This window comes from Mercurialis annua, linkage group LG4 (assembly GCF_937616625.2).
Source record: "Mercurialis annua linkage group LG4, ddMerAnnu1.2, whole genome shotgun sequence".
NCBI classification, from domain to species: domain Eukaryota; kingdom Viridiplantae; phylum Streptophyta; class Magnoliopsida; order Malpighiales; family Euphorbiaceae; genus Mercurialis; species Mercurialis annua.
This window is the reverse complement of record NC_065573.1, coordinates 30,536,912-30,556,453: the sequence shown is the minus strand read 5'-3', so window position 1 is coordinate 30,556,453 and position 19,542 is coordinate 30,536,912. Positions and strand designations below refer to the sequence as shown.

At 30.6% G+C, this 19,542-nt stretch overlaps 2 protein-coding genes across 3 annotated transcripts; both read left to right on the top strand.

Moving 5' to 3' along the window:
- The first annotated feature begins 912 nt into the window (after window positions 1-912).
- LOC126677706 (CDK5RAP1-like protein) lies at window positions 913-4,294 on the top strand. Its single transcript, XM_050372470.1, has 3 exons — window positions 913-1,319; window positions 1,506-2,578; window positions 3,429-4,294. The coding sequence occupies exons 1-3, from the start codon at window positions 1,042-1,044 to the stop codon at window positions 3,932-3,934; spliced, it is 1,857 nt and encodes a 618-aa protein (XP_050228427.1). The 5' UTR covers window positions 913-1,041; the 3' UTR covers window positions 3,935-4,294.
- A 4,996-nt stretch (window positions 4,295-9,290) lies between these two features.
- LOC126676229 (3-epi-6-deoxocathasterone 23-monooxygenase CYP90C1) lies at window positions 9,291-18,755 on the top strand. Of its 2 annotated transcripts, none has more exons than XM_050370390.2 (9): window positions 9,291-9,745; window positions 12,456-12,795; window positions 13,506-13,655; window positions 14,038-14,313; window positions 15,487-15,576; window positions 16,429-16,507; window positions 17,710-17,816; window positions 18,120-18,238; window positions 18,491-18,755. In XM_050370390.2, the coding sequence occupies exons 1-9, from the start codon at window positions 9,528-9,530 to the stop codon at window positions 18,573-18,575; spliced, it is 1,464 nt and encodes a 487-aa protein (XP_050226347.1). In that variant the 5' UTR covers window positions 9,291-9,527; the 3' UTR covers window positions 18,576-18,755. The 2 variants fall into 2 exon arrangements, with proteins under 2 accessions (XP_050226347.1, XP_050226348.1); XM_050370391.2 differs by having other exon boundaries at window positions 9,292-9,745; window positions 12,471-12,795.
- Window positions 18,756-19,542: the final 787 nt, after the last annotated feature.

Sequence of the window (19,542 nt, the reverse complement as noted above, 5' to 3'; positions counted from 1 at the left end):
GTAAATATTGACCCTAATATTTGTTAGTGAGGCTAAAATATACCCTTAATATCTAAAAAAATAATTTAAAATTTGAATTCTTTAAAAAAATAGCAAATTATGTTGCGGTCCCTGAGGTATACCATATTAACAGTTTGGTAACTCTTATTTCAAAAGTTTATATAATGGTCCCTCAGTTTTAATTCTGTTTACTAAGGGACTCTTCCGTTAATTTGAGAGACTAAATCGTTTAATGAAACTGAAACTGAGGTAGCAAATTGTTTAAAAGTGAGGTATCAAATCGTTTAATAAAATTAAAAGTGAGGATCAAACCGTTCAAGAAATTAAAGGTGGGATATCAAATCGTTTGAAAGTAAATTGAAATTAATGGAGGGGCCTAATAATTAATGAAATTGAAACTGATTGACTATTAAGTAGACTTTTGAAACAAGAAATATCAAATTGTTAATTATAATATATCTCAAAAACCTCAAAATAATTTATTCTTAAAAAAAATATAGGAAACCCCTCTTTTTAACGAGGTGTTAACTTTTGTTAACAGAAGCTCGCATTTGTTACACGTCAATTAGCACCTTTTACTCTATAACAGTTACATAAAATGATTATAAAATTAATTTGCGATGTGAAAATTAAATTTTTAAATTTTTTTTCTTCGATCACAAGTAAATCTCCAAATCCTCAAAATAAGTTGATCGCATTTAATATCAATTAACAATAAAATTATTTCTCTAACTTTTTAGATAAATTACGAATAAAATTGTACAATATAAATAAGTGGATTGAACATAACGATTCAATTATATTCTTAATTGATTTAAAATAAAAAAAAAGTATTGTATTTATTCATCAAAATGGTTGGAAATGAGTTAATTGATTATTGAGAAACAAGTTTAAGGACCCGTTTCACATTGTTACAGAAATGCATAGCGTGATCCCTATCTTGGGCAACCAAAAATTAGTGAGCTCAGACGAACGAGTTTCCAAATGAAGACCACAACAAAAAATCTTTAAACCTCAAACTACATCTCTTCTTCTCTTCCAATGGCGTCTTCACTCCCTTCATCTCTCTCAGCCCTTCAAAGCCGAAGGTTCTTTTACGGCATCAGATTCTTCTCCGGCAACCCAATTGCCCACTCTTCCTGTAACTGCCATCGCCATTTCAAGAAGCTCCCTCTCAACAGAAACACCACCTTTTCCCTCACTGTTTCAAGAACGTTTTCGCAATTAAATCACCCTTCATTTTACACTAAAGATAGTCCTTCTCTTCAACACTTTGTTTCTCAAGCTGCTGCGCTCTCTGCTTCCCAAACAGAACCCCTGTAAGTTTAACTAATAGTGGCGCTTATTTGCCTTTTTCATTAAAAGATTTCATATTAGTTTATGGGTTTTGATTTATATTAGCAGATTTTGTTTAAAAATGTTATCATTTGCAACACTATTATACAAATTTTGAGGCCCTATATGTTCAAACTGAATTATCGTGTTCTATTTTGTTCTCTGTCTAGCATTACTCCAGCTTTAGAAGTTTCTCCGGATACTGAAAAACCTCCGAGAGGGCGGATTTATCACGAGACGTATGGATGTCAAATGAATATCAGTGATATGGAGGTTGTTTTGTCGATTATGAAGGATGCTGGATATAAGGAAGTTGTGGAGGACCCGGAAAGTGCTGAGATTATATTCATTAATACTTGTGCTATTAGGGACAATGCGGAGCAGAGAGTGTGGCAGCGGCTTAATTATTTTTGGTTCCTAAAGAGACATTGGAAGAGTAATGTTGCTATTGGGAGGTCGCAGTCTCTTTCTCCTCCGAAGGTGGTTGTGTTGGGTTGTATGGCTGAGAGGTTAAAAGAGAAGATACTTGACGCGGATAAGATGGTTGATGTGGTTTGTGGACCTGATGCTTACAGAGATTTGCCGCGTTTACTGGCTGATGTAGACTACGGGCAGAAGGGGATTAATACTCTTCTTTCACTTGAAGAGACTTATGCGGATATCTGTCCAGTTAGGATCTCGAAAAATTCTATTAGTGCCTTTGTCTCGGTTATGAGGGGTTGCAATAATATGTGCTCGTTTTGCATTGTTCCTTTTACTAGAGGCAGAGAGCGATCACGTCCTGTGGATTCAATTGTGAAGGAGGTGGCAGAATTATGGAAAGAAGGCGTGAAGGAAGTAACTCTTCTTGGCCAGAATGTGAACAGCTATAATAATGCATCTGAAGAAAGTGAAGTTGAACCAGGATCAATTTGGGAATTGAGTGAAGGCTTTTCCAGCAGGTGCAAGGTGAAGAAGGTGGGCTTACGTTTTTCTGATCTCTTGGATCGACTCTCCACTGAGTTTCCTGAGATGCGATTCAGATACACTTCGCCACACCCTAAAGATTTCCCAGATGACTTATTGTACATAATGCGAGATAGATATAATATCTGCAAATCTATTCATTTACCTGCACAAAGTGGGAGCAGCACAGTTCTCGAGAGAATGCGTCGAGGATATACGAGGGAGGCATACTTAGAACTCTGGCAAAAGATCAAAAGGATCATGCCAGATGTTGGGATAACCAGTGATTTCATATGCGGTAAGGACTCCTAAAATTGAAGAATTATTGTTTGCTTTACAACTGGAAACTGTGCTTCTTGTTACTTGTATTCTTGATAGCTAGATATTAATTCCTGTCTTATAAACATTTAGCTGAAAGGGCTTTCAACATATATATGCGGTGCTTATATGTCATATTTTACGGCCCAAAATAATAGTTCAAGCTATTATGTATACACATATCATCTCTCTGATTTTTTTATCTTTTCATATAATGGAGATTAGTAAATTTACAGTGACCAGATATAACTAATTTCAATTTATTGTTTTGGCCCCTTTAAACTATATTTCAAGGTCTAATGGAAACTGATTAATGATATATCTTTGGAATATATGGCATCCATGTCTTTGTACCACATGTTGTTGCCATTTAAACTTTCATGCCTCTTCCGGATAAGTTTATGCACCTTTTCTAGGGGAATAAATATTTACATGCTGATCATAATTTATCTGTGAAAGAAAATTAGTGCATGCCAAGTTAATTAGTAAGTTAATTTGTTCAGAGGCTAAATTTTTTTAAGTTCAATAATATTTGGGTTTGATTCTTAGAATCATTAGGAGTAAATATGTTAAAATGCAACTAATTTAATGAACAAATTGTTTGTTAGAAGATGAGAAGCTAAAAGATCTTGCGTGAGTCTCAAAAGCCTTCCATTATTTATTCATTACCTTACCTTTGTTGACTTGTCTTTCGTTTGAATTTCAGATTTGGATTTTAGATGATACTTAAGAGTTGAGCATTGCACCCCAATATGCTATTTACAGTTCATGTGAATTTGGATCGGTCTGATTTAATGCTATGCTTGTAATAGTTTGATTCGTTTTTACAGGTTTCTGCGGAGAAACAGAGGAGGATCATGAAAGCACACTAAGTCTCGTCAAGACTGTAGGTTATGATATGGCATATATGTTTGCATATAGCATGAGGGAGAAAACACATGCTCACAGGAACTACACGGATGATGTTACTGAGGATGTTAAGCAGAGGAGGCTTACTGAACTTATCGAGGCTTTTCGAGAGAGTACTGGTCAGTGTTATGACTCCCAGATCGGTAGTATCCAACTCGTGTTAGTCGAAGGGCCCAACAAAAGAGCTCCAGATACAGAACTTATTGGTAAGAGTGATAGAGGCCACAGAGTTATCTTTATTAATCGGCCAGTGCCAAATAGAAGTGAGGATTTGCGTAATGAACGGAATCCTGTAATTGGTGACTATGTGGAAGTTCGAATTATGAAATCTACACGGGCATCATTGTTTGGAGAGGCACTTGCCATCACTAAATTGAGCTTGTTTCACAACAATGCAGAACAAGAAGCTGTTGCATGTGCAAACTGATACAAGCCCCGCTTTTTGTCAACCCGGTATTTATAACGTCTTAAAATTGCATTTATACTGGTATTTGTTTGAATAGGACTGATTCAATGAAGACGATTGAAGCGAGAGAACCGTGTTTCTGGCCCGAGTATCTGAAATTGTGGAGCAGCTTACAGGTGCTATATATTTTCTTTTTGTATTTAGCTTTAGATTCTAGTGATTAAGCTTTTCCATCCACAATTTTTGTATGTGTAAATTTAGCAATCTACAGTTCATGCATTTGAATTACTATTTCTGGCTGAAACTTCAAACTGGAATTTCCTTGTCTAGAGTCTTTGTTAGTACTAATCTTGTCAATTAACACTGTCTTGGTCTTCTTCATCACCGTCTCAGCTGTTTGATTCTCATCAGCAAAAACTTTCATGTTCTATAGTTTCTATACCATCAGCATACAAAACATAATTATCATTATCAATAACTCCCCAACTTTTCAGCTTATTTGTAGTTCTAGCTCTCTTTTTCAAAACAAGCCAGAGGATAAAATTGTACCTGGAAATAGAACTCTTATCCCAAATTATCTTGTACCAGTTGACAATAGGATGGTTTTCTCTATATAAAGTCCATGTCTGATTAATTGATAATTTGTATTTTGTTATTATTGTCCACTTAACTTGAAACCGTGAAATTCTTTTAGAAGCATTAATTTGAAACTCTGAAATTCTTTTAAACTCATCAAGCTTATCCATCATACAAAGAACACATTTTTCATCACCATAGCAGAAAAGGAGGCCATCAGTAAACATCAAATCATTAATTTTAAGGTCTTTACAACCATGATGAAATTTGAAATCAGAATTACTCAACTTAAGGGCTCTAGTAAGATACTCCAAGTGTTTGGTCAATTAATCTCCTTAGGTTGTTTCAAAATCATACATTTGATAATTTGATAATTCAAAAAGACAATTTTGGTGTTAATTATCTATTGTTTGCAAGGCCAATTATCATTAAAATTAAAATTAAGATTTATAGGTTTGTTTTGAATGAGTGGAGATGGAAGATGAAATAAAATAACTATTTTATATAAAATTAGTATTTTTGCTTCAAAGAAAGCATATATGTTTTAAAGACTATTAATTCCATAAATTTATGCAATTACATTTTTTTATGAAATTGGAGAATGTCTATTCTTCCCTTAAAAAATGGGTTTCGGTATAAATCAGAATTGTGACTTTGGATTCCAACCCTTATACTGATTCAGACTTTGAATCACGAAACTTAAATTCCGACCTGCGACTCTAAACAGGATGTACCCAGTCAATATTGTTGGAGGAAAAATCGTAAGAGAACAAATTTAGTTTGATGATTTCTTCATACCAACCAAGGCGGAATTTATAATCGATTATTTTTAAAGAAATTTATGTCTTCAATCAGCTCCGTCACTGACACTACATGTTGATTCTAATAATGGATTCGAATTCCTACCCTAGATCTGCAACTATAAAAATCCAATTCTGGAAGTGGAATCTCGAACTCTCGACACTCGATCCTAACTACGATTGTGAAAAATTGAACTAAATCAAATAATTGTGTAAAATTGAATTTTTGTCTGGTTTAATTTATTTATTTTTAAAATAAATTCTAATTTGACTCGATTATTTTTGGTATAAATCGAACTTGAAAAATTGAATCGAACCAAAAATGCAAATTGAATTAATTGATTCAATTCAACTTGATTTGAAACAATTATTTTTTTTATGGAGTATTGGCAAAATATTTATATCGCGATTTAATCTCAATGTTCAAAAATATTGCGAAACAAATCTCAACCTTTTCTATTTTTACAATTTGTAGCTTATTTTTGTTTTCCGACCATTTTTTGCACATAACGACTGCAGGAGAGCCACATGCGTTTGCCACATATAGTTTGATAATGGTTAAGATTATAAATCACACTATACTTTGATTTTAGTTAATATATGCGTTTTAGTTATTCTTCACACTTTACAAAACGTTTGAATACACCCGTTTTACCATGCTGGACAAAAAAGAGTTAAATTTGCAAAAAAATTAAAGCTAAGGGTTTAAATAAAACAAAATTGAGAATTAAGAGGTTTAATAAAAATTATAGATTATAGATAATAAAGTGGTAAAGTTTAAAGGTTAAAAAATATATCGAGACGGATGCATATCCTACAATTTGTATTTAATGACTCTAAAGTTCTCCAACCATTTCATCAATAATGAACATTGAGATGTTGAATCTCACTGCACTCGAGAATTCTGCATAATTAAACAAGAACTCATAAAATGGTCCTTCCGCTTGTATAATTGACAAGGGTAATCGATTTATCTAGTGATAAAATAAGGGACCAATTTGAGGATGGTACTACTCCGAATTTTTATTACAAATTATAAATATTGCACTCAACAACTCAGATTTTTATTTAATTTTGAGTAGTGGGCCATTTTAAATTTTTGTTGGCTGGTGTAAAACTCGTATATAATAGGTTCTTTACGTAAATGCTAGAATCATGTATCTTGTCATACTTTTACGGTTATGTTGATCGTTAAACCAACAAAATTTTATTTGGGAGTTAATATTATAGAAATTCACCAACAATTTAATCATATATTTTAAAATGTATCATACATTTTTTTTGATAATTTTAAAAAAGTGCCATATAAAAATAGCAATTTTTGTTTTTTTTCTAAATCCATACACAGAGCATAATCAAGTGTAATTTGCTATGCCGAAAAATAACTTCTACCTCATCAAATTACATCGGAAAACGAGTGTTGCCTCTGCAAATTACACCTCTGTGTATTGATTTGAAAAAAAAAATAAAAATTAATGTATAAATATGATATTTTTAAAAAGCGTGAGTAAAATAAAAAAATTGGTAAATTGATAAATTTTTATGACATTAACCTTTTATCAATCATAACATTTCTGGTAATCCCTAAATTGGCACCATTATCAATTATACTGGCGTTTATGAAAGCCTCAAAACGTTGTAAATACTCTTTTCTTACACTTTTCCAATCTCAAGTATAACACTCATTTCTCATAATTTCTCAATCATGAATGTAACATCCAATCAATGTTTTAAATTTAAAATGGTGACCAAACTGGTGAAGCCAACAATTCTTAATTTAACCAATTTAATCGCCATTTTGACCGGTTGAGTGAAATTAAAAAAAAAATTAGGGACGATTTTTAGGTATTTAGCAGTTAATTCTCGTTGTCTGGTTCGATAAGTGGTTTACCGGCTCAACCATCAGTTTAGCTACCGGTTCAGTATGGATTCTAGTTTGATCTGGTCCAACCGCAATACCAGTATTTTTCCAGTTTTCGAACCGAACCATAAGCGGATTTTCAGTTTGACCGTCTGATTCGGTCCGATTTTTAAAACACTATATCAAATCTCTTACATAGTTCTAATCTTTTGTTAAAAGTTTGTTGCGAAACTTTTACAACAAAATAAAACGTCAACATCTGTTACTTGTCGAAGAAGGTGAAGACATGACTATTGAGAGTTGATTAAACCACTCACAATAAAACACCTCATTAAAATGATGACAATATCATAATAATTTGTGCAACAAAATGTATTTTAATTTTACCATCATTTTAATGAGGTGTTGTATTGTGAGTTGCTTAATTTACGGATGACGTGGTAAACTAGGCCTATTTAAAAATTTCTCATTTAGGATAGGTTCATCTTTGTACTTTTATTGTCTTTTAATTAGATTTGCTTTAATGCATCATTCAAAGGAATATAGTTTGGAATTTCACTTATCCTAAACAATTCTTAATAAGTATTATATCAAGCACTAACAAAGGTAGAATATGATTATATAAATAATAAGTATAATAACTTAGCAACCTCGTTTAACCGTTTTTTCCTTTTCTACTTGTAATGTTGTAAACTGATGTTTGTATACCTGTTTTCATTTATATTACCACTGCCTTTGAAAAAAAAATGATTATATAAATAATAAGTATAATAATCATTATAATAGTTGAGAGATTTATAAGAAATTTATATATATAAATATATTTTAATAAATATTAAGTATTTCAGAGGATTTAGAAGCAGATTAGGAAATGCCAGGTATTACAAATTCTAAATGATTGAGGGGGCATGATAGAGGGTAGAGGATTAAACCTATCCATCTAAAATAGAGTCAAGACAAAAATGAATGAGGTCAGTGTTTTAAGAATTGGACAAGAGCCGGCTCAACCGCCCGGTTTGGCCGAAAATTAGGTCAGTCCAAATTGTTCCCTAAAATCAAATTTCCTATGCACTATTTTAAAATAAAAAAAGTTATACATACTAGTGAATAATCGAACCTATTGACCATAAAACAGCCGATTTTACTAGATTTTATTATAATTTTTAATTTTTTCTTAAACATAAAAATTCATATATATAAGACCTATCATATTATTTTAAGAAAATTTATACATACAATGCAAATGTCAAGTCAATGAATTTTATATAGTAGGATCCATAAAAATTAGAAAATATTAAAAATTTGTAATTATATAATATTATAACAATAGAATAAGTTTATAGCAATTGTACGATTTTATTGTTATTCATTTTTAGACAAAGTCATTTACCTATCAGATACATAATAAATAAACTAAAATTGTTTCATTAAATTTTGACATTTATTATAAACTTTCATATATAGTATATGACTTGCAACACCACGAACATTTAGTCATAAATTTTTTCACTTGCAAAAAAATTAAAATTATTTTATTTTGAATCTCAATTCTAAATATATAATATAAATAAAATATTGCTTCCTCTTTCAAAATATATTCTAACTAATATTATATTCAACAAAAAAAGTAAAATTAAACTGACTTAGCTGAACTTCAAAATATATCCCGGCTGATATTATACTCAACAATAAAAATATAATTAAATTGACTTATCTATCTTCAGCTATTTACTAAAAATATGATTTGCCAAGGATATTTTTTAAAAATTATATTATTCTACCTACGGATTATATCTCAAATAATATACCAGATAGCTATTATACGAGGTCATGACTCATGGGCTCTATTTCTCCCATAAATGCTCTCCTTTTTTTATTTATTAAAAAATATATCCTACTAAATTTATATTGGTCAAAATAATTTTTAACTTTAAGTGGTGCTTGAAATTAGTCGAAAAGATATTCAAATTTGTATTACACATTTTTTTTTATTTAAGCAGTAATTGATTATGAATTGGTTGAATCACAAGCCGATTGAACCATATACCGGTTAAACCGTAAACCGGGGCCACACCTGGTTTTGACAACACTGAATGAGATTGTATGATATTGGGTGCAGCCAATATGGGCAACCTCATTAAATGATAGTTACAACCTCTAGATCTCCCAAATCTCCCCTCTCTACCTCTACACTTCTCCCAATCTCTCATTCTTTTCCATTATTTCTCTTCAAAGGACAAATTATTCATTTCTTTTACCCTCTCTTTCATATTCTTTATGTTGCATGCATTTTTAGAGGTTGACCTATATATGTACATGTGTTGTTGCTTTTACAACTAGCTAGGGTTTTCTGATTTCTCATTTTTCTTTCCTTCAAATGATTATGGATTTTGTTCTGTGTTTTTGGGTTTTGATGGGTTTTGTTATTGGATGGTGTTGCTATTATTACAACTTCAAGAGGATGGTGATGATGAATAACAAAGTTAAGGTACCTAAAGGAAACTTGGGTTGGCCTTTTCTTGGTGAAACTTTGGCGTTCATTTCTTCTGGTTACACTTCTCAACCTGTTAGTTTCATGGACAAAAGAAAATCTTTGTGAGTAACTTTTTTCATTATCATCATCATTTTCTTTATATTTTTTTTGTTTATATCATGTGATATGCAAATTATCGAAACTGCCCGAATCGTTTTGTATGAGTTACGGATACGAAAACGTTTCGGAAACGAAAAAATGCAGCTTTCTGAAGGTGTTTCTTGCAGCATAGTATGTAGTATTTTTTTCTCTCTATAAATCATCATTTGCAGTTTATTACAAGAATGCCGACAGTTTTGCATACCTAACAAGATTTTCTAGCTCTACATAGTTTTATTAAATAGGAAATAAATCTATAAATTTGCTAGTTTCTGATTAATGATCATGGTGATCATATATCTTTCTTTATGCAGTGTTGTTGTAATGATTACTACCAGTCTTTAATCTAAAATAATGAGAAACATTTGAAAAACAATTCCACAAAAATTATTACTCCCTCCGTCCCAATAGAGTTGTCCACTTTGAGAAATTTTTTTGTCCCAAAACTCTTGTCCACTTTCAAAAAGTAACTAACTTTTACACCTAATTTTTCTATATTACCCCTATTTAAAATCCTAAAGAGTAAATTGTAACTTGTAAGTGAACCCTATATTATATAGGGGTATGACAAAAAAAGTAAGGAAAATTTTATAAAATTCATAATAATAATTGCTTTTCTTAAACTGTGTAATAAAAGCAAAATGGACAACTCTATTGAGACAGAGGGAGTAGATATTTAGATCTAGACATGCATAAAAAATAAACATAATCATAATTAAGTTTAAGGTTTTACGATTAATTAGTTTGTATTCTCAATTGATTTGATTTTTTAGGGTTATTATATTGTTTACACAGTGACGTTCTTGATTATGTTCTCCTTTTACTTGAAATAAGAGAACATAATCACATGCTTGTTGCAAATTTTCTATTGTTTATGAACATTTTAGGAAAAAGATGCAGATACATACTTGAACTTTTTCCAAATCATGTTTCTATACTTAAATTTTTATTTGGTGCAACCTCACCTTTAAACTTACAAAATCAATACAAATCACTGTTTTTATAACAGAAATATTTAAATAGGGTTATTATTATTTATAAAATAATAAGCAATGTATAATTTATTTTCAATAAAATAAAATTACATGTCATTGTATTTGAAGTTGTAAAAAAATTAATAATTATTTTTATTTTGATAATTATTTTTTATGTGCATCTTATACATCAATTTAATCCTTAAAACTGGTGTAAATATGCCTTTCATAGTAGCTCTGTTTATATATCCTTAGAAAATTCGTAATGCTTTTATAAGTTTAAAGGTCTGATTGTATCAAACTAAGTTCCATGGATATAAAGATTATTCTATCAAAAGTTTATGGATGTATCTCAAGTTTTGCCAACATTTATTTTGTATTTCATATAAGACCCCATCTTTTATGATTATTATGCTTTACGTGATATAGGTATGTTTAGGCCGTGGTGGTTTGGCAAATGGTTAGTCAGAATAGGTGCTAATGGTAGTTAGTGTTTGGAATTTTGGTTGGAAAAATAATTAATTAATAATTGATTTTTTTTATTTTCTATTACTATGATAGTTCGAGGTATTGTTTGCCTTATGAATTTTAAAAATTGTATATTTCTTTTCTCACATTTTAGTCTTTTTTTTAACTAAAAATCCCCCTTATAAGGGATTTCACTCAGTGGCGGAGCCACCCTTAAGCTCGGGTGGGCTAGCTGGGTCCCAATTCTTTTTAAAAAATAGAGATAAATTTATAGAAAATTTTAGATAAGGTGGAGTTTAAACTCGCTATCGAAAAAATATAGATGAAATAAAAAATTAGCTTAAACTGAAAACAAATCTCCGTCCCGACACTAGTTTCAGTTATATAAAACATTAAAAATAAAAGAAAGTAGTAATTTGTCAAACCTAACTCATTAAAGATCTACATTCTGAAAATAAAACCAAAATATAGAAAAGATTTAAAATCAAAAATTGAAGAATTAATGGATGTGACAAAAGAAAGCAAAGATTTAGCAAAACAATAAAAAAGGACAGGAAAAAGGGTAAAAACTTTTAGAGACTGCAAGTATAGGATTGCAGTATTGCTTGTGCAGTGAGTAACCACATCCCTACTGCTATGTCTTGTTTCTCCATCCTCACCATTTCCTTTTTCTTCTCATCCTATTCCCTATCTCCCTTCCAATTTACACTGTCAAATCAGGTAGTAAATACAAAAACACAAACATGTGACTAGTGTTTCTAGAACCGAATCGGACCCGCCGGTACCACCAGTTTGATCGAAAAGTCGGTCCATTGATTTTAAAAATAAATAAAACTTCGTTTCATCTTTTTTGAATCGGAAAAAACTATAAAAATCGGAACTATTGAACTGTAAAAACTGTATGATTTTTTTCTAAGAGCGCTTGTAGGAAAAATTGACCCAAGACCTAATAATTTGTTGTCCAGCGCTTATACCATTTAAATTATAACTCATTTATCTGTATGAATCTCTATTTGGTAGTTAAAATGATCAATGCATTAATTTCTCAATCTATTCTTTTAGCTACAACATGTGTTTAAAGTTTTATACTTCTAAGCTAGTTCTAGAAAAAATATATCCTATATTTTATATAAATTTAATTATTTTTTATTTAACTGGCTGAACCGATGGTAAAACAACATAATTTTTTGATCAGAGCTTTAATACAATGATTTTGATTGGTGAATGATAGTTGTGTATGTTTCAGATACGGGAAGGTGTTTAAAACACATATATTAGGAACACCAATTATAATATCAACCGATGCAGAAGTGAACAAAGTGGTATTACAGAACCAAGGAAATGTGTTTATTCCTGCTTATCCCAAGTCAATACGGGAGTTACTTGGAGAATTTTCTATTCTGCAAATGAATGGAAGTCCGCAGAAGAAACTTCATGCGGTTCTTGGGGGATTCCTGAGATCGCCACAGCTCAAAGCTACCATCACCAGAGATATTGAAATCTCTGTCAAACTCACTTTGGATTCATGGCACCACATGCACTTTGTTTACATTCAAGATGAAACCAAAAAGGTCTATTTCATCTCTCCCTCTATTTTAATTGGTGTTTTAAGAATTGGACTAGACCGGCCGGTTCCGCCATAAAACGGAACGCTAGTCCAATTCGATTTATCTTAAAAATTAAAAATATGATTTGACCGAATTTGAATTGTCTAAATCGACCGGCTTTCGTACATTTGGTTATAACTTGTGATTTATGATTAAATAATTCACTCTCAGTTATTTTAATTAATTAAAGGCAATATTTTTATTTTTAGATTAATTAAGGACAAATATGGACAAATTTAGAGTCTGAAATGACCAATTTTTCATAATTATCCTACAGACAGAGAGTATTTTCTAATTGTTCAAACTAACTGAGTGATCGAGTCGCAATCTAGTGACCTAAATAACCCTTTACGTTTAATGTTTGAAGAGTTTAATATATAGTACATATATAAATTTTTATATGTATATAAAGTTTAAATATTTTTAGTTTTATTCAAGTGGTTTAATAGGTGATTGAATTTTGACTCAGTTTTTAAAATAATGAATTTAATTGCACTTATCAATCTATGATCATTTTTTTTATAATTCGAGAGGCAAAGCGTTTGTGAAAAGAATTAAATTCACGATTTTAACAGTTTGTTGTCCTGCGTTTATACCATTTGAATTATTGCTTGTCGGTGATCATAATGTTTTGACTAATTAAAGTTTTTGTTTTGTGAATTTTTTTTTCTCAGATTACTTTTCAAGTTTTGGTGAAAGCATTAATGAGTGTTGGTCCAGGCAATGATTTAGAGTTCCTTAAGAGAGAATTTGAAGAGTTCATCAAAGGATTAATCTGTTTACCAGTCAAACTCCCTGGGACAAGACTATATAAATCTTTGAAGGTAAACCAAATTATGCATTACTCAATCAAAATTCTTATTTTGTTTTACATTTTTTCTTTAAAGAAACATATTATTTTATCATTTTATGACACTATAGATAAAATGTGTGAAATATAATAGCTTAAGTAGGAATAAGTATCCAAATATATATAGTTTTAAATTGAAATTGAATTTATTTGTTATTATTTGTAAAATTGACAGATCAAATTTTCCAAATTATTTTATACAATCATATTCGACAAATTTTCAATATTTTGGATATGAAACATTATTTTCTACCTTCTAAAAGATATGAACTTCTAAATAATTTTTTTTTATCTATTTTTGCACGGATGGGAATAATTTTTTACTATTATGGTTTACATGTTTGACAATGATACAGGCAAAGGACAAGTTGACAAAGATGGTGAAAAAGATTGTGGAAGAAAGAAAATCAGCCATGCAAAAATCTAACGAAAATACAATACCTAATGATGTAGTTGATGTACTTTTACGTGACGGTGTTGATGCGAACGATCACAAACAATCCCCATCGTCGGATTTCATCAGCAGCAATATCATCGAAATGATGATTCCAGGAGAAGAGACTGTACCTACGGCTATGACTCTGGCTGTCAAATTCCTAAGTGACTACCCCGTCGCTTTAAAACAATTAACGGTAATTTTTTATCTTATCTTTTTTCTGCTAATTTTCACGATCTTCTTTAATTTTATGGATTAGAATGAACTGTATGTTAAAAGTAAGGTACTGAATTGAAAAGTTATTTTTTTATATTTTTCGTACTTTGCTTAATTCTAGAGCATTTAGATCAAACGGCTAGGAATATTTTTGATGCTAAGAGTTTGACTTTTTTTTTCCTTTCAAAAAGGTCGTTTTCATTAGACACACGTGAGTAGTGAGTACGGGTAAAAAGGAAATGGAGCCCATGTAAATTCTGTGGACGTTTCCTGGCCGTACGATTTTATGAATTGAACGGCTGTCGGGTGAGGACCACCTATTAATTCTGTGTCTGTTTGTGTTGAGACCACTATTGCTTTCGTCACATCATCATCAATACTACGTATTTCTCTAAGACAATTTAATTAATTTTCCAATTACCTTTTTCCCGGCAAATTTAAAGTTATGTGACATTTATCCGTATTTTATGTCTATAATTTAATTGATTCTTAGAAATATCATATCAATTGACACGGCAGTCGGTCCAATTTTTAAAATACTGATTATATTTTTTTTTTAACTTTTTAATCTTTCAACTAACTGTCTTTTTTGTAAATAATCAGTGTTTTAAGAAATAGACCAGATAGTCGGTTCAACCAATTTGGCTGTAATTCGAAGGTCAATCCAATTTGGTTCATCCCTTAAAATTGAAAAATTATAATTCAACATCTTTGAATCAGAATAACCATAAAAAAATAAAAATTATTGCAGTGATTGAATCGTAAAAATATGTTTACTAGTTAGATTGTGATCTTAGTATTTTTTATTTTTTCATTTGCTAATTAGAATTATATACACATTGTACAAATATGTTTACTTTTATATTAAAATGGTGATTAAGTCTATTAAATCATGAACCAAATGACCACCAAGGCTGATTATCGGTTCGGTTTTTAAAAAACTAGTTATAATCATAGAAACCACGTTGAGTGCCTTTAAAAATTGAGTGCAAAGAAGTAGTTGGAAAATAATTATTGTGAAGTTTTGCTAAAGTAGTAGCTTTAGGTATAGCAGTAGTGCTTAAAGAGTGGTTTAATTTACAGTGGTCTTCATGACTGGCATTACTTAAAAGTTTAAATGAAATTTAATTATGTTTATTATTTGTGTATGAAGGAGGAGAATATGGCTTTGAAGAGGCAGAAGATTGATTCTTGTGATGACTATAATTGGACTGACTACATGTCCTTGCCATTTACTCAAAATGTAAGTCTCATACCAGGATTATTTATATATACTCAGTTCATCATATCGTCTGTGAAGGAGTGATTAAAATATTGAAGCATTGTCGGTCGGTTGAATTAAAAAATGAATAACTGTTTGATCCGATTAATTCTAAAATCAGAAATTCAGGCTGACCAGAATGAACCGAACTAGACAAGAAAAAATGGATTCAATCATCAGTTCAATATGTGGTTAAACCGGTTGAATTGGCGATTAAACCGTCTACACCGACATTTAAACTATCAGCTGCATCATGAACTGTGTCTAAACTATTTTTTTATATATACTTTTATTCACCAGGTTAAATTGACAATTATAAACCGGTTAAACCAACTGAACTAGAAACTGATAGACTCACAAATTTAGCTATCGGTTTGATTTTTAACACACTTTTGAGAAGAGAGTCAGTGACATTTCACTTTGTCACTAAAATAAAGTCAATGCTATAATTTAATTAATTAGATTTTTTGCACATTTAATGACGTGTTGAAGTAGAGAAATTCTTAGGTAGACTCAGTCCACCACGTCATCCGTGGACTAAACCTATCACATTATGACACGTCATTAAAATAATGGCATTATCGTAATTTACTATTCAAAAGTGTAAATAAGTAATAAACAAAATTACGATAGTGCCATTATTTTAATGACGTGTCATAATATGATAGGTTAGTTCACGGATGACGTGGTAGACTGAGTCTACCTAAGAATCTCTCGTTGAAGTATTACTGATTTTGTTCATATAACAGAACAGGAATACAAACTTTGAATCTAAGCCTTTTTTTTAATTCTTGAGTTCACACTTAAATTATTATTGTTTTTGTAACACTATAGGTGATTAGTGAAACACTTAGAATGGCAAATATTATTAATGGGGTTTGGAGGAAAGCCCTCAAGGATGTGGAAATTAAAGGTAAGTATTTTTACACTTTTGCTCAATCTTTTTATGCACTCTATATTTTATGCATGTTTTTGTATGGATCATGTGCAATTGTTTGAAAATTGTATAACTATGATACCACTTTATGCCTTACTAAAAGTGCATGTGGTATAAATAACTTTCATAAATTGTTTTAGATTTGTTTTTTGATATTTGTGTTAGACTGTTAGGTTCCTTAAATTTTTACATTTTAAAATCTATAAAATTGAATAAATTTATAAAAAATTCATGATAAAATTATAATTGTGGCCTCAACCAAAGGGTTGATTGATTATTTGAGAAAACTAAACGAAATACGATAGAATGAATATTTTTACCAAAAAGAAAACATTTTTGTTGGAATGTATTTCATCTCCATCTAAAATTTATTTTTCTCCTTAGACTTGATACAAAAAATCAATTAATGTTAATTTCATGACTTAAAAAAACACTTTAAACTTGAATTTTGGCTTGTTTTACCTCCCTCATATGAGGTGGCAGAAAATAATTAGAGTATTATATATAAATTGGAGTTGAAGTGGTGGAAAAGTACATATCAATTACCCACCATGGGTTGGCTCAGTTGGTTAGAAGTGTGGACAGTAAGCATGGGACTTAAAAAAACCAGGGTTCGAATCCCATATTCCACAAATGAAACTTATTGGAAGCATTTGTGAATGAGTTATTAAAAGCCCATATTAAGTGGGAGGTGCCGAGGCCAGCCTACCCGAGAGTTTATCCAGGTTGTCGGACTCCGCCGGGGATTCCCTCGTCACCGAAAAAAATACATGTCAATTTCAAGTTGAAGGGATATAATAAACTAAAATGTCAAGAATGCTTTACCGAAATCATGAATTTGATTTTAATTGATTTTTCGTGTCAACTTTAGAGGGCAAAATGATTTTTTTATAATTAAAATGAACTTATGTTGATTTTATTTCTTTTATGAATTGACTTTGCACAGTCAAACTGGAGACACATTGAAATTTTAACATAATCATTGACCAAACATGATTAATTCCTAGATTTTCAAACATAGTCACTAAGCTTTTATTGGCAAAAATCAAAATTTCACGTGCTTCATAAAATGTCTCCTCTTAAAACTAATTTAAATTGTCATAATCAACTTTAAGTCCTGTTAAGTTTTGTTTTTCAATTTAAAATTGCGTGGTGATCATGAAATAGTGATTTTGCAGGTAATTTGATTCCACAAGGATGGTGTGTCCTGGCATCATTTATTTCTGTTCACATGGACAAAGAAATTTATGAAAATCCCTATCAATTCAATCCATGGAGATGGGAGGTAAACACTTTTATATGTCAAACAATTTATAGAATTATTTATATAAAAAAAACAGTACAATTTATTCATAAATTTAACCTGTTTTGTAATAAAAATAGCGACTTTTAATTTTAATAATTTCAAACATCCATTTTAATTTTGGAGAATTCAAATTATATATCGAGCTTCTAATGTAATTTACTGATGTAAACGTAGGACATACATCAAAAATTCCAACTTCCGCATCAGCAAAAATAAATCGAAAATTTCCTATATTATCAGCATTATGTAAATTTGGATTTTAACAATGTTAAACAATTGCAGAAGGCTACTGCTAACAATGGCTTCACACCTTTTGGCGGAGGACAGAGGCTTTGCCCCGGGCTAGAATTATCCAGGCTTGAAATTTCAATCTTCCTTCACCACCTTGTCACTACTTATAGGTAATCTCATTTTCCGGGTATTAAATTGTTTCGAGTCACTAATCTTTGTATTATTTAATTTTAATTAATAAAAACTTTAATTTATTTCAGTTTGACCACTAAATTTTTAAATTAATGGAATTGCATAATTGATCTATTGATAGCTAGCACTATACAAAATAATGCTTTTGAGAAAGCAATTAACTCAAACACTAAATAGCATTATGATTAATAATATATTGCTATATTAGTTAAATATTTTATTATTTGCAGATGGACAGCTGAAAAGGACGAAATCGTCCATTTTCCAACAGTAAAGATGAAGAGGAAGCTACCAATCAAAGTCACAACTTTATGAATAACAATTTAGATGACCAACCACCAATTAATATATACATTTTACATATAGATGAAGACAGTATTTTTCCAATGAAAAATAGGTTGACGTTCTAATTTGCCAAAACATAAAAATTGGTGGCTACATTTGTCGAATTTCAAAGTTCATATTTATAAATTATGAATCTTAGTTTTATCATAATTCAACTTGTACTTAAACTTATTTATTTTTATTAAAATTAATTTTTTAAAACCATTTTAAATAAGTTTTAATAAAAATCAATACTATAATTTATCACAAACTTGAAAGGATAGACATTGGCAAGACAGTTAGCATGAGAGGTGGGATGCCACTGCATGCATGTGCAGATGAACATGTGTGTACATCCATAACAATATGAAACTCTTTTGGCTTAATACATAGTTTGACCCCTGAACTTGTACCCTTTTACCCATCTAACCTCCAAACTTAACGTCTCACCTATTGAACCCCTGAACTTATTAAATAATCCGATTTGACCCCCAAACTTGATAAATACGTAAACATTGAACCCCTCCGTACACAATTTCTTCTAGAACGTTTCAAGTGACAGGTGGACACGAAGGGTTCAATATTTGCATATTTATCAAGTTCAGGGGTCAAATCGGATTATTTAACAAGTTCATAGGTTCGATAGGTGAGACGTTAAGTTTAGGGGTTAGATGGGTAAACGGGTACAAGTTCAGAGGTCAAACTATATATTAAGCCAAACTCTTTTTATATTAAAATGTATATATAGAAACAAGAGACTCCCTATTATAAGGGTTAGTTCTTGTGTCACTTTCTTTCTCATAGAGAGAGGAGAGGGTGTGTTTGGACCCATTATGAGTTTTTTTTTTGAGTATATTTGATATTATTTGCAAGTGGGGATGATTTTAATCTAATACTCTTATAATTTTATATATCTAAGTCTCAATCTACTATAAATTTTTGGTCTGATTTGATAGTT